Raw genomic sequence first — 15,000 nt, forward strand, 5'->3', positions numbered from 1 at the left:
GTGGTCGTCGGAAGCAAGGCCGTCGGCAAGTCAGGTGAGTGGTTCCGTCGTCCCCCCTTAGGAGAACGCTAACCTTTCACAGTATGCCAAGGGTTCTCAACCTTTTACCCTTTACGTATCCCGAGAGTCATCAGACCATCGACCCGTACCCCCATTAACTTGATAGATGAATGGTAATATATTAAAGCTAATGAAATATACAATGTTACCGCAATTGATATTAAATGGTTCAAATTGTAATGACTTTATTCTTCAGCTAAGCATTAACATCAAAAACAATGTACAATATTCTCTCTTTCTGCATATTTAAATGTTTTAATAATCTTTCCGGATCGGAAATACTTGCGATTGCTACCGTATAATCATCCCGTACACATTGAAACCCAACTCTATTCCCAGCCGGATGATTGCGCGGTAGCAGTCACAAGTACTACCGATCCGGCATTCACATCAAGATGCAAAGGATTAAAGGATTACGAAGGCGGAGCATGCCGACGGGAGTCCTTTTGGTCAATATCTATGTCGGATGCGAAAAAATTCATAATAATAACAAAATAACAAATAAAAACTATTATAATGTAAATAACAAATAAAATACATAAATAAATGCATAGGTACAGTTAAATAATAAACAAACAAGAAAATATTAAAAAATAAATTAAATAACTAATAATAAATAAAAGAAAATAAAACAGACAAATGCTAAAAAAAAAAAAACAAATATTATAAAATAAATTATAATCATTACAGCGTCTTGCTTAGGTGTGAAAGGACCCTTAAGGTCCGGCCACACTACACGCGGTTTGCTGGGAGGGTAGAGGGTAGCGGGATACCTAGCGGGTCAGAGGCAAGAACCAACACATGTTATCTAATACAAGTGGCCATACCGGACGCGGGTAGCGGATAAGATTGGAGGAAACCCGCGTCCAGTGTGGCTACTCGTATTAGATAACATGTGTTGATTCTTGCCTCTGACCCGCTAGGCATCCCGCTACCCTCTACCCTTCCAACAAACCGCGTGGCTTGCAAATTTTCCTTGCGAATTTCGTCTGTAAATTTTCCTTGCGAAGTTTGTTTAAAAAAAATTCTAGTGAAATTCGGTTCCATATTTCGCCTGCAAATTTCACTTATAATTTTTGCTTGCAAATTTAGCATTCAATTTTCGTTTGGAAATTTCACTTGTAATTTTTGCTTGCAAATTTCACTTGTAAATTTTCCTTGCGATTTTCGCTTGCAATTTTTGCATGCAATCTTCATTTACACATTTCGCCTGCAAGTTTCGCTTACAAATTTTGCCTGACTTTATTTTGCGCGTGATGCTGGACATGTATTATAATCAGCATTAGCACAGCATATGCTAATTCTTATCTAGATAAGCAGAAACTCATCAAAATCGTTATCTACAAAGAGATATGTTAGTTTGAGGAATTCAAAACAATATTTCCTGTTTTTTTTTTTTTTACAATATGAGACCTAAGGTCAAGACAAGGAAAGGTTTCTTTATTCCAAAAAATACTTAGTATGACGTCACATGGAAGTGAGCAAGATGGGTCTTAATTGAGTCGCTGTGCTTTGCAATATATATATATATATATATATATATATATATATATATATATATATATATATAATATGTATATCTATATGTATACATATATATGTATGTATGTATATGTATATATATATATGTGTATATATATATATATATATATATATATATATATATATATATATTATTTGGATGATGGAGAACATAAACACAGGGGAAGGCTCGGAACCCTAAACACTCTAACGTTTCGTTCGCGTAGAACTTCTTCAGAGAGTGTATGTAGAACTGCAGTTGAAGTTTATGTACTAAATCTAATTATCTTTTCGGACACTTGGGAAAGGTCGTTTTTCTGGCGTGTTTTAGAATTAAAGTACTAGTTTCTTATACACATCAGTAATTAGTTTTAGTAACATTTCACTTCCTTTCCTCCCTGCAGCCTTGACGGTTCGATACTTGACCAAACGCTTCATCGGCGAATACCAGTCCGACACAGGTGAGTAACATGTGACACGGCTTCTGCTACGCTCTAGTCTTTGACACAGACCGTGTCAGATTTCAGTTTGAGAAAAATATTGTTTAAGATATCTGACACAGTCTTACGTTTTTTTATTTTCTGACACAGCACGTGGCAGATTTCAATCTGAAAAAGTCTTGTGTCAAATATGTGACACAGAGTGTTACGTTTTATTCTCTGACACAGCTTCTGATACATTTTCGTATTTGACACAAGGATAGAAGTACTTGTGAAATACAGAAAATACCAAAAAGAGTACATGACTCAGCATAGGACGAATTCGTTATATGACACAGCATGTGACACTTTTCACTGTGTCGAACATCAAAAGACTCCATTTCACGGCATCTGATATATTTGAATATTCTCTTTTTTTTTGGGGGGGGGGAGAGAGAAGGGGGGCCGAGGGGGGGGTGTAGGGGGGGTGTAATCATCCAATCAGAAGGCTTTACCCACTGTCATTTTGTATTTTTTTCACTTATTAATTTATCTATTTATTTAGTTCCTTAGATAGCTAGTTTATTTATTTTCTTATTTCATCTATCTATTTATTCGTATACCTATTTATTTATTTATTTATTTACTCATTCATTTATTATTTTTTTATCTATTCATTTATTTCTATTTATTAATTTACTCGTACTTATCTATTTATCTATTTATTTATCTGTTTATTTGATTTATCTACTTTCGTGGTGACTGTTTATTTTTAGTTGAACTATTTATTTATTTATTTATTTTTTTTTTTTATTCTTATTCCGACTTTGTTAAATCTCTCTTGTTGGCTTTCTTATTCTATCGAATTGTAACTCCTCTTCCTACTCCTCATCCTCCTCCTCTTCCCCTTCCTCTCCCTCCTCCTCTTCTTTCTGCTCTTCCTCCCCTCCTCCTCCTCCTCCTCCTCCTCTTCCTCTTCATCTCCCTCCTTCTCATCTTCTTCCTGCTCTTCCTCCTCTTCCTCTTCCTCCTCCTCCTCTTCCTCTTCTTCCTCTTCCTCCTCCTCTTCCTCCTCTTCCTACTCTTCTTCCTCCTCTTTCTACTCCTCCTCCTCCTCATCATCATCCCCTCTTCCTCCTCCTCCTCCCCCCTCTTCCTCCTCCTTCTTTTCTTCCTCCTCCCCCTCCTCTTCCTCCTTCTCCTCCTCCTCCTCTTCTTCCCTTGGTAGGGACACGAGGAGGGCCACGTGTCGCCGGGGAACCCTTTTGCGCGAACAACGACGTCAACGGCTCATTTCCATTTCATGGAAGCGCTCTGATTTTGTCTCATCAGCTCATTCCCCTCCACATCCACCTCCTCCAAATCCACCTCCTCCAAATCCACCTCCTCCACATCCATTTCCTCCTCCTCCTCCACCTCCTCCTCCTCCACCTCCCACATCCACTTCCTCCACATCCACCTCCTCCACATCCACCTCCTCCACATCCACTTCCTCCGCAACAACCTCCTTCACAACCACCTCCTCCTCCTCCTCCTGCTCTTTTTCACCTCTTTTATTTCTATTCTCAGCTTTATACTCTTTCTGTTTCTTTTTTTTTTCCTGTCTCAACTCCTTTGCATCCTCCTCTTTCTCCCTTTCCGCCATAACGTCTTCCTCCTCCTCCCCTCCCTCGCCTTCATTTCCTCCTCCTCCTCCTCTTGTTCATCTCCCTTATTTTTCTTCTCAGCTGTACACCTATTATGTTTATTTCGTTTTCTTCCTGTCTCCCCTCCTTTGTCTCCTCCTCTTTCTCCTCCTTCTATTCCTTTCCCTTCTCTTTCTCACCCTTTCCATCTTGTCCTCCACCTCCTCCTCCTCCTCCTCCTCTTTCTGTTTATCCTCTTCCTCCTCTTTCTGCTTATCCTCTTCCTCCTCCTCTTTCTGCTTATCCTCTTCCTCCTCTTTCTGCTTATCCTCTTCCTCTTCCTCCTCTTTCTGCTTATCCTCTTCCTCCTCTTTCTGCTTATCCTCTTCCTCTTCCTCTTCCTCCTTATCCTCTTCCTCTTCCTCCTCCTCTTTCTGGTTATCCTCTTTGTCTTTCTCCTCCCCCTCTCCCTCTTCTTCCTCTTTCTGCTTATCCCTTTCGTCTTTCCCTTCCCCCTCGCCCTCCTCCTCTTTCTCCTTCTCCAGATGACTTTATTCAACCAAAAGATGCCTCCAGGCCACGTTCACATGATCATACCAGGCAATCTGTTATCCTGAAAGGCTTTCCTTGTCTAAAGGCGTTATCACACTAAGCTATTTTTCCTCCGACTGTTGGAGAATGATTTGCAGCCCGTAGCTTTCGGGAAGGAATCTGATATGCTGGGGGAAAGTAATTTTCCTCCAGCATTATCAAATGGCATTCCATGTCAATTATTGAGAAAACAAAATATTTTGTCATTGTGATTTTACAGCAGAAGTGCTGGAAGTAGGCGATTTGTTATGTATCGGCTAGGTTCGAGTCCTCAGCCCGACAGCGTATCAGTCTCCGAATATGCTTCCATTGAGCTCTTGTTAGTCTCGATCGTATTTGCAAAGAATTTAAACGGAAAAAGTTAATGTTGTACATAAGATGAAAATATATGTACTTGGGACCATTCAGTATGTGTCGTGATACTATCCCACTTGTGTACATACTACCAATGGCTAATCATGGATGCGGTGGGTTGAGTATAAAATCTATGTGTATGTATGTAACGCAAGCATACATATATAAGAAATTGTACCCAATTTATATTCCTCTTGATAGCACCATTGGTTAAGTCACTGTCCATTTGTTATGTATCGGCTAGGTTCGAGTCCTTAGCCGGACAGCGTACCAGTTTCCTAATATGCTTCCATCGAGCTCCTGTTAGTCCTGATAAGTTAATATATATATATATATATATATATATATATATATATATATATATGTATAATATATATATATATATACATATATATATATATGTAATGTATATATGTATATATATATATGTAATGTATATATATATATATATATATTTGTGTGTGTGTGTGTGTGTGTGTGTGTGTGTGTGTATGTATATATATATATATATATATATATATATATATATATATATATTATATATGTATGTATGTTTAATTGTGCATGCGCTTGTACACATCACATCCCTCGTTACCCTTTACCTACAAATATACTGGAGAGATAAATCACAAAACTGGCATGTGATCCAACAATTTGCATGGGAATTTCGTGTTTCTTGTTTTCCTCAATGGTTACAGTAAAACATACACTGCAGATATATACTTCTTTTGGTATGCATACATCCTCCTTGCATTTTGTTTCGGTGTGTGTTTCTCTCACCCAGCGCGGCGCTCTCAGTCACGTTGCCCTGGTAGCTCTTTAGGAGCACATGATACAACCAAATCTGTCTGGCTTGACGTGAGCAGAAGAGGTGAACAAAAGTCTGCGGCCAGATGTACAATGCGTGATTCAAGACATCTCCGATTGAGTTGCAATTGGATTGTATGTATGTGTCTTCTAATCAAAGCAAAGAAAAGCGCAATATGGGTTGAAAAAGGACTATGTGATTAGGAAAGTATAGTGCATACACACACCAAGGGCTTTTTTCTCCTTTACAAAGGAGGAAGCCAAAGTCAAAACACATTTTTCTACTCTCATCCATTTCATCTCCATCCACTCCGTTCCCAATCACCCAGGCGTCTCACATGTGAGGGGGAAGGGTTCATATGCCCTGGGGCGGCACATTTAGGGGGGGGGGCGCAGCAATTCCAGTCTGGACATGCCGCACACAAGGCTGAAAAAATAATTATAATAAAAAAAAAGGTCTAAAGATCCCTGAATTACCGTAATATACGAATTTTGCGTTAGAATAAACAGAATATGAAATTATTTTTCCTTTATCCTTTCTGCAATAGGGACATTAAATGACATTTTTGGAATATGTTTAATTATTCCGCAAGACTAAATAGCTATAATAGGCAGTAAGGAATGGTGGACATGGGAAGTGGTAATGGGGTAAGGGGAGAGTTTTTTTTTTTTTTTTTTTTTTTCATCACTGAGATCTTTGCCCTGGGGTGGCACTTAGGGATGTAAGGGCTCTGGATTCAACACCCCCTTAGAGCGTCCGCCGCCGCTCTAACAGCTGCAGCCTCTCTTTTCTACTGCCCCTATCCCCCTCTGAATAACTACACTATTCCACCTCCTCTCCACAAGGTGTGTCTTACATAAACACCTCCCCACGGGCTCAAACAAAGCCCGTGGGAGTGATACTTCACTCCCAAATTAAAAAAAAAAAAAAAAACATCCCCCCCTCCCTCCCTTCCTCCCTCCCTCCCTCCCTCCCTCCCTCCCTCCCTCTCATCTTGGCTCCTCCTGGATGACGGGTCATCCCATCTCGCCCATCACCCTGGGTCAGAAGGAATGCATCAAGACACAGCACAACCACCGCAAGTGCGCTTCACTTAATCTCTTCTCCGTCCCCTCATGCAGAAACATTGAAGACAAAGAGAAATCCTTTCGGACTGCATCAAAATATCATTTACACATAAATACTCCCTAACTCCCCACTCATCCCCCATCCTCTCTCTTCCGTGCATCACAGTTAGAACATAAGAATATAAGAATGAAGGAGACTGCAAGAGACCATAAGGCCTACACTAGGCAGCTCCGTATCCATCACCACCTGTCATCCCCATCCATAAAGTTGTCTAATCGTTTCTTAAAACGACTGATAGTTTCAGCGCTTACTACATGGTTACTAAGTCTATTTTATTCGTCGACCACCCTATTAGTAAACCAATTCTTTCCTATTTCCTTTTTAATTCTAAATTTGTCCAGTTTATATCCATCCATGCACACCCATTATTCACGTATCTCTGTCTTCTGCCTTCTCCCTTCGTTCCTCAACAGACATCCCATTCTTGGTCAACGCCCTTTTCACCCCATCCATCCATCTCATCCTCGGTAATGGTAAAAATAGGATATTATTGATAACAAGGATAATGTAGGATAAAAGAAGGCTAAGAGAGGATAGAAAAGGACATAGGAGAAATTGGGATAACAATACATACATACATATATATATATATATATATATATATATATATATATGTATATATATATATATATATGTATGTATGTATATATATGTGTATATATATATATATATATATATATATATATGTGTGTGTATATATATATGTCTGTATGTATATATATATATATCTATGTATATATATATACATATATATGTGTATATATGTATTTATGTATCTATATATATATATGTAATATGTATATATATGTATGTATATATATATATATATATAATGTGTATATATATATATGTATGTATACATATATATATAATGTGTATATATATATATATATGTATGTATATGTATGTATATATATATATGTATATGTATATATATATGTATATGTATATATAATTGTATATGTATATATATATATGTATGTATATGTATATATATATATATGATGTATATATATATATATGTAATATATATATATATATATATATATATATATATATTGATAAGTATTTTAGACAAATTATTGGATGATGGAGAACATAAACACAGGGGAAGGCTCGGAACCCTAAACACTCTAACGTTTCGTTCGCGTAGAACTTCTTCAGAGAGTGTATGTAGAACTGCGATTGAAGTTTATGTACTAAATCTAATTACCTTTTCGGACACTTGGGAAGGTCGTTTTTCTGGCGTGTTTTAGAATTAAAATACTAGTTTGTTTAGCTAAATTGATAAACCCTCCTCGATGATTCGATGAATTATTAGTTGAAATACTGTATATGCTGATTCAACAATTCTTCTGGTGAATTGATCAAAACCTTTATGTAGCACTTCAGCTTCTCTCCAGTTTGGTAAATGATCGAATTTTTCCGCATGAACTACTAAAGAATTAGATGTCCTATGTGCTTTTATGTCATTTTTATGTTCATAAATTCTTTTTTCTAATCCTCTTGACGATTCGCCAAAATAAGCCATTGAGCAACTATTGCACGGGATTTTGTATACGACGCTGTTTTCGGAATTGGTTCTCTTTTCAGAAGTCTTTATTAAATCACCTATCCTCTTGTTAGTTATTTTAGCTATGTTTATACCTGATTTTGTTAAATATTTGTCTATTATTGGTGACGTTTCTGAGCCAGGTACTGATATAAAATTGGTATTATTTTTATCATTTCTCTCTTTCTTTCCGCGATTGTAAATATTTATTGCTTTTCTTTTTGTTCTTTTCAACATTCCCTCTGGATATCCAAGTTTGTCAATGGTTTTCATAATGTAATCAAATTCGCCTTCTAGGTATTCATTACTACAGATTCGTAGTGCCCTGAGAAAAAATCCTATTACTATACCACTCTTTGTCCTATCATCATGTGCGGAGAAGTAATGTACTAAATCCTCTTTGTTTTTTTCCTTTCTGTATACTGAGAAAGTTACAGTTTTTCCCACTCGTCACATTAACGTATCTAGGAAGGGCAATTGTCCGTTTTGTTCCTCTTCTACGGTGAACTGAATATCTCTGTTGACCGCGTTAAGCATTCTCACTCCTCATCGAGGAGGGTTTATCAATTTAGCTAAACAAACTAGTATTTTAATTCTAAAACACGCCAGAAAAACGACCTCTCCCAAGTGTCCGAAAAGATAATTAGATTTAGTACATAAACTTCAATTGCAGTTCTACATACACTCTCTGAAGAAGTTCTACGCGAACGAAACGTTAGAGTGTTTAGGGTTCCGAGCCTTCCCCTGTGTTTATGTTCTCCATCATCCAAATATATATATATATATAAATATATATGTATTTATGTATAAAGGAAAAGAAGAGAAAACAGTGCATTACTTTCCCTCGGATTTATTTTTCAACCTTTGCCGAACTCTTCTGACGTCAACGCCAGGGGGGGAGGGGTTAGGAAATAGAAAACGAAGGTGTACGTGTTTAGAAATGTGTGTGCACGCGCGAGCGTGCGCGTATGTGTGTATGTGTGTGTGTTTGTACATGTATGTGTTCGTATTGTGTGAGTGTGCGTGTGTGTGTCTGTGTGTGTGTGTGTGTGCTTGTGTTTATATATGTATACATATACATGTGTATTCATTCTATTTACGAACTGACGCATTAGCGTTGATGAATAAGCTTGGATATCTTATTGACTACAAGAGCTACTTCGATAGAGATAAAGGATAGAGTCACTTCTACCGAAGAGGTGTGCGAAAGATAAAGAACACACACACACACACACACACACACACACACACACACACACACACACACACACACACACACACACACACACACACACACACACACACACACACACACACACACACACTCCTTCTTGGCCCGAGGGACAGAGGGGAAAGGCGTTGGAGAGGACAATGTGGTTGGGTGGACGGGGAAGGTGGGGGGGGGGGCTTTTGGCAAATACTCGTTTCGGGTCCCCTCATGGGGTCCCTTGTTTTCAGGGAAGGCGAAATCCCTCATCATAACAACCGATTATACGTGGGACTCGAATGTCGGTGACGTGGTTGGTGAAGGAGGAGGAGGAGGAGGAAGGGGAGGAGGAATAGTAAGGATGGAGGAGGAGTGACAGTGATAGAAAGGGTGGTGGTGGAGGAGGAGGAGGAGGAATACTAAGGACGGAGGAGGAGTGGTAGTAATAGTAAGGTCTACGGTGGAGGAGTAGGAGGAGGAGGAGTAATAGTATGGGTGGAGGAGGAATGGGGAGAGTTGAGAGGGGAGCTAAGATGATGAATAGAGGAGAGAGAGTAAAGACACGGTGATACTGAAAAGATAAATAAAAATAGAATAAAAATCGTACAAAAAAAGGAAAAGAGCAAACAGGAAGAAAAGGAGAAAGAGAAAGAAATTACAAAAAAGAAAAGAAATGCGAAAGAAAAAAAAAGGAAGAAAACCAACAGGACAATGGGTCCTTCATGATGTTTTGTTTTACCTCCTTCCGTACAGGTTGACCCTCTTTCTGTCATCAGGCGATTTTATTCGCCTAAAAGCTAAAAGAGGGAAATTTCTAAGCACTGACGATGAGGTTCGAACCACGGTTCGAATATGAAGTGCTCGAAGCACAGTTCGAACCGTAAAAGGTTCGAAGCATGGTTTGAACCGTTAAAGGTTCGAAGCTCAGTTCGAACCGTAAAAGGTTCGAAGCATGGTTTGAACCGTTAAAGGTTCCAAGCTCAGCTCGAACCGTAAAACGTTCGAAGCTTAGTTCGAACTGTAAAGGGTACGTAGCTCAGTTCAAACCGTAAAAGGTTCGAAGCTCAGTTCGAACCGTAAAAGGTTCGAAGCTTAGTTCGAGCCGTAAAAGTTTCGAAGCTCAGTTCGAACCGTGAAAGGTTCGGAGCTCAGTTCGAACTGTAATAGGTTCGAAGCTCAGTTCGAACCGTAAAAAGTTCGAGACTTAGTTCGAACTGTAAAAGGTTCGAAGCTCATTTCGAACCGTAAAAGGTTCGAAGCACATTTCTAGTCTAAAAATCGTGCCAGGTGAAGTTCTAAATACGTTATCACATTGGGCTATTTTTCTCCAACCTCCGATTAATCGGCGGTACCATCCACCTCCAGACTTTTTTCCGCCGTAAAATTACTATGGCAAACGCTTTTGTTTTCTCAACGATTTATATAGAATGTCGTTTGATATGCTGGAGGAAGATTATTTTCCTCCAGCAAATCAGATTCCTTCCCGAAAGCTGTAGGCTTCAGATCTGCTCCAACAGTCGGAGGAAAATTAGCCCAGTGTGATAACGTCATAAACCTGAAAGATTCACACCTCAGTTCAAAGCACATATAAAAGATTCGAAACACATTTCGAAACGTAAAAGGTTCGATACAGTTCGAATTTTTCAAGGTTAGGAAATGGAACACGTGTCCCCAGTGTGCGGGTGGACAACTGGACACAAAAGAAATAATTGCTTAAGGGTTTTCTGTCCATATCAAATATCGAAATAAAATACTCTTGTCCTCCAAACAACAGCAAATATATATGAAAATAAATAAAAAATACGAGGAAATGAACAAGTAGATAAATAAGTAGATAGATAAATAATCAACAAATCAATAAATATGTAAATGAATAAATGAATGAATAAATAAATAAATAGATAAAGTACAAAAGAAAGCGAGTACATAGAAGAGGAGCGGGAGCAGAATACTAAGACTTGGAATAGAAGAGGAGAAAAGGAAGAAGGGGAGAGGATAAGGAGAAAAATGAGGAGGAGCAACGTGAGATAGGAAGAAAAGGAAGAGGAATAGGAGGAAGAGGAACAGAAGGTGGAAGAAAAAGAAGAGGTAACAGGAGGAGGAATTGGTAGAGGAAGAGAAGGAGGAAGAAAACGAAGATGAAGAGAGGGAGAAGGAAGAAGAGAATGAGACAGAGAAAGAGGAGGAGGAAGAAAAAAGAAGGTGAAGAGAAGGACGAGGAAAACGAAAAGGAAGAAAAAGATGAAGAGAAGGAGGAGGAGGAGAAGAAATAAGAGGAGGAGGTGGATGTGGACAAGGAGGAAGAGAAGAGGGAGATGGGAAATGAAGAAGACGGGATGAAGAAGGGGAAGAAAAGGAAGAGAAGAAGAAAGAGGAAGAGTAAAGAGATAAAGAAAAGGCATGAATACAAAGGAAGGGGCCACGGAAAATGAAAAAGGGAGGAAATAGAAAAAATTAAAAAAGTGTTAGTAACATGCTATGTACAGTCACGAAACGAGCAAATGGGATGTGCAAGTTCCTGAGAGAGAGAGAGAGAGAGAGAGAGAGAGAGAGAGAGAGAGAGAGAGAGAGAGAGAGAGAGCGGGGAGAAAGAAAGAGTAATATACGAAAAAATGTAGTTGGCCAGAAGGTTGTATAAAGGGTGAGGCGAAAGTAGAATAAGATAAATGTTGTAAATAAGAAAAGGTAGGAAGTAGGAGGAAGGAAAGAAAAAGAGCAGAAGGAGGAAGAAGAGGAGGAGGAGGAGGAAGCCGGAGAGGAATCAGCGTAAAAGAAAGAAGGAGAGAGAGAGTAAGAAAGAGAGAGAGAGAAAGAGTGAGTAAGGAAGAGAGAGAGGGTGAGAGAGAGTAAGGAAGAGAGTAAGAAAGAGAGAGAGTAAGAAAGAGTAAGAAAGAGAGAAAGGAAAAGGAAGGGAGAGAGCAAGAAAGAGAAAAAGAGATAAAGGAAAGACAGACGACATGTACTCGTAGTAGTAAACAAAGGAAAAGCGAAGAACAGGAAAAGGGTTGAATCCGACTGATAGAGATGCCAGTGACCACCAGATAACTTCATTCGATGCAAACTGTCGTGGTCTTTATGCCCTTGTCTACACATTATTCCTGTTTTTTTTTTTTTTTTTTTTTTTTTTTTTACAAGTGACTCAGGTAAAATATTTTCTTTTATTTATTTTTCCTTTTGATTTGTGTGTTTTATTTTAGTTTAGTTTTTAATTGGTGACCCAGGTAAAGTATTTTCTCAAAAGTACTGTTCATCTATTTTTTTTAGTATCTTTTTATTTATTCATTTGTATAAAGGGGAACGAGGGGAGGGGGTGAGGGCAGGGGCGGAAGGGGGAGGGTGTTGGCAGTGTTACCGCCTTTGATGTTGGGAGACATTTTCCAGTGAAGTGACACCAGAATATGAGCACTGAATGGGTTTACGAATTGGAGCTGAGGTTGATCATAGCTCCAGCATATGCATCATCTCGACTAGTGACCTTAATCCCTCTCCCCCTAATTGCCACGCAGTGTCCTTTTTGTCCTTTTTTTACATTGGGTTCCATTATTTGTCCTTTTTACCCTCTTAACACACCATGTCAACCTCCATTTTCATGTCCTTTTTTGTCACATGGGGTTCCATTATTTATCCTTTTTATCCCCTTTTTACGCCATGTCAACCTCCATTTTCATGTCCTTTTTTGTCACATGGGGTTCTATTATTTGTCCTTTTTATCCCCTTTTTTACGCCATGTCAAAGTTCTTTTTCATATGTCCTTTTTCTCTTATGGGGTTCCATTATTTGTCCTTTTTATCCCCTTTTTACACCATGTCAGCATCCTTTTTTCATGTCCTTTCTGTCACATGGGGATTCCATTATTTGTCCTTTTTATCCCCTTTTTACGCCATTTCAGTATCCTTTTTTATATTTTATGTCACATGGGGTTCCATTATTTGTCCTTTTTATCCTCTTTTTACGCCATGCCGGCATCCTTTCTTCCTACGTCCCTTTTTTGTCACATAAGATTCCACTATTTGTCCTTTTTTATCCCATTTTTACGCTATGTCAGCATAATTTCTTTATATGTCCTTTTTTCACATGGGGGATACATTATTTGTCCTTTTTACTCCCCTTTTTAAGCCATGTCAGCATCCTTTCTTCCTACGTCACATAATATTCCATTATTTGTCCTTTTTATCCCATTTTTACACCATGTCAGCATCGTTTCATTATATGTCCTTTTTTTATCACATGGGGGTTACATTATTTGTCCTTTTTACTCCCCTTTTTAAGCCATGTCAGCATCCTTTCTTCCTTGCAAACCCTTTGCCCGACCTTCTTACGCCACGCAGCGTCCTTGTTACTTCACGGGCTGCGACGTGACACTCTGATCTTTGTCACGGCAACAATCACGTTGCAGTAAGGCGTCGCCACCTCCTCCCTCCCTCCCACCCTCTCCCGGGATGTGGAGCACATGGTCCGACGCACGTTCTGGGTTGCACGTTGTTGCAACCAGGACTGTGTCACGTGCAACGGAAGATTCCCTCTCTCAGCTCCCCGTAGCCCACCGCTGCTTCCCCTGCCTCACTCACTCACCCGTTCCCCCCTCTCTCTTCCTCTCTCTTTCCCTATCCTACTCTCACATACTCTCTCATACTCTCTTTCTCACTCTCACTCTCTCACACTCTCTCTTTCTATCTCTCTCTCTCTCTCTCTCTCTCTCTCTCTCTCTCTCTCTCTCTCTCTCTCTCTCTCTCTCTCTCTCCCTCACTTTCTCTCTCACAACTCCCCGTAGCCCACCGCTCCTTCCCCCGCCTCACTCACTCACCCGTTCCCCCTCTCTCTTCCTCTCTCTCTTTCCCTCTCTCACTCTCACACACTCTCTCTCATTCTCGTTCTGTCACTCATACTCTCGCTTTCTCATACTCTTTCTCTTTCTTTCTCTTTTCCTCCCTCTCTCTCCCTCTCTCTCACACTCTCGCTTTCTCATACTCTTCCTCTTTCTTTCTCTCTCCCACTCTCTCTCTCTCTCTCTCTCTCTCTCTCTCTCTCTCTTTCTCTCTCTCTCACTCACTTTTTCTCTCACCTCCTCGTAGCCCACCTTTCCTCCCCGCCTCATTCACTCATTCCGCCTCTCTTCCTCTCTCTTTCCCTCTCTTACTCTCACACACTCTCACTCTCGTTCTCTCACTCTCTGATGCTCTCTGATGCTCTCTCTCTCTCTCTCTCTCTCTCTCTCTCTCTCTCTCTCTCTCTCTCTCTCTCTCTCTCTCTCTTTATTCTTAGATTTAATTCCTTCTTCTAATTCACTCTCACTCGCTCTTCCTCATTCACATTCACTTCCACATATTTGTTTGCTATTCCTCTACCCCATTTAAGATATTTTATAATCTTATTCACGCACTTACACACGCACACACAGACACACACACACACACGCACACATACACACACACATACGCACGCACACACACAAACACACACACACACACACACGCACACACACACACACACACACACACACACACACACACACACACACACACACACACACACACACACACACACACACACACACACACACACACACACACACACACACACACACACACACACACACACACACACACACACACACACACACACACACACTGAAGGTCGTCTTAATCGATCAAGGTCCCGTTTCAGGACTCAACCGACCCTTCAGCTGCATGAAATCGCTTGCCATTAGCCAGAACAAAGTTGGTCAAGTTTGCCAC

At 39.7% G+C, this 15,000-nt stretch overlaps 1 protein-coding gene across 6 annotated transcripts in view; it reads left to right on the top strand.

Moving 5' to 3' along the window:
- Window positions 1-15,000, top strand: part of LOC143017424 (ras-related and estrogen-regulated growth inhibitor-like protein) — a 111,006-nt gene that overhangs the window by 37,656 nt on the left and 58,350 nt on the right. For all 6 annotated transcript variants that reach the window (XM_076172145.1, XM_076172142.1, XM_076172146.1 and 3 more), the window contains 2 exons: window positions 1-34; window positions 1,986-2,042. The exon at window positions 1-34 is cut by the window's left edge and continues 46 nt beyond it. In XM_076172145.1, the coding sequence (XP_076028260.1) occupies window positions 1-34; window positions 1,986-2,042 (91 nt within the window). The remainder of the gene's footprint in view (window positions 35-1,985; window positions 2,043-15,000) is intronic.

Source organism: Oratosquilla oratoria, chromosome 32 (assembly GCF_046742065.1).
Source record: "Oratosquilla oratoria isolate Oo_2021 chromosome 32, ASM4674206v1, whole genome shotgun sequence".
NCBI lineage: Eukaryota > Metazoa > Arthropoda > Malacostraca > Stomatopoda > Squillidae > Oratosquilla > Oratosquilla oratoria.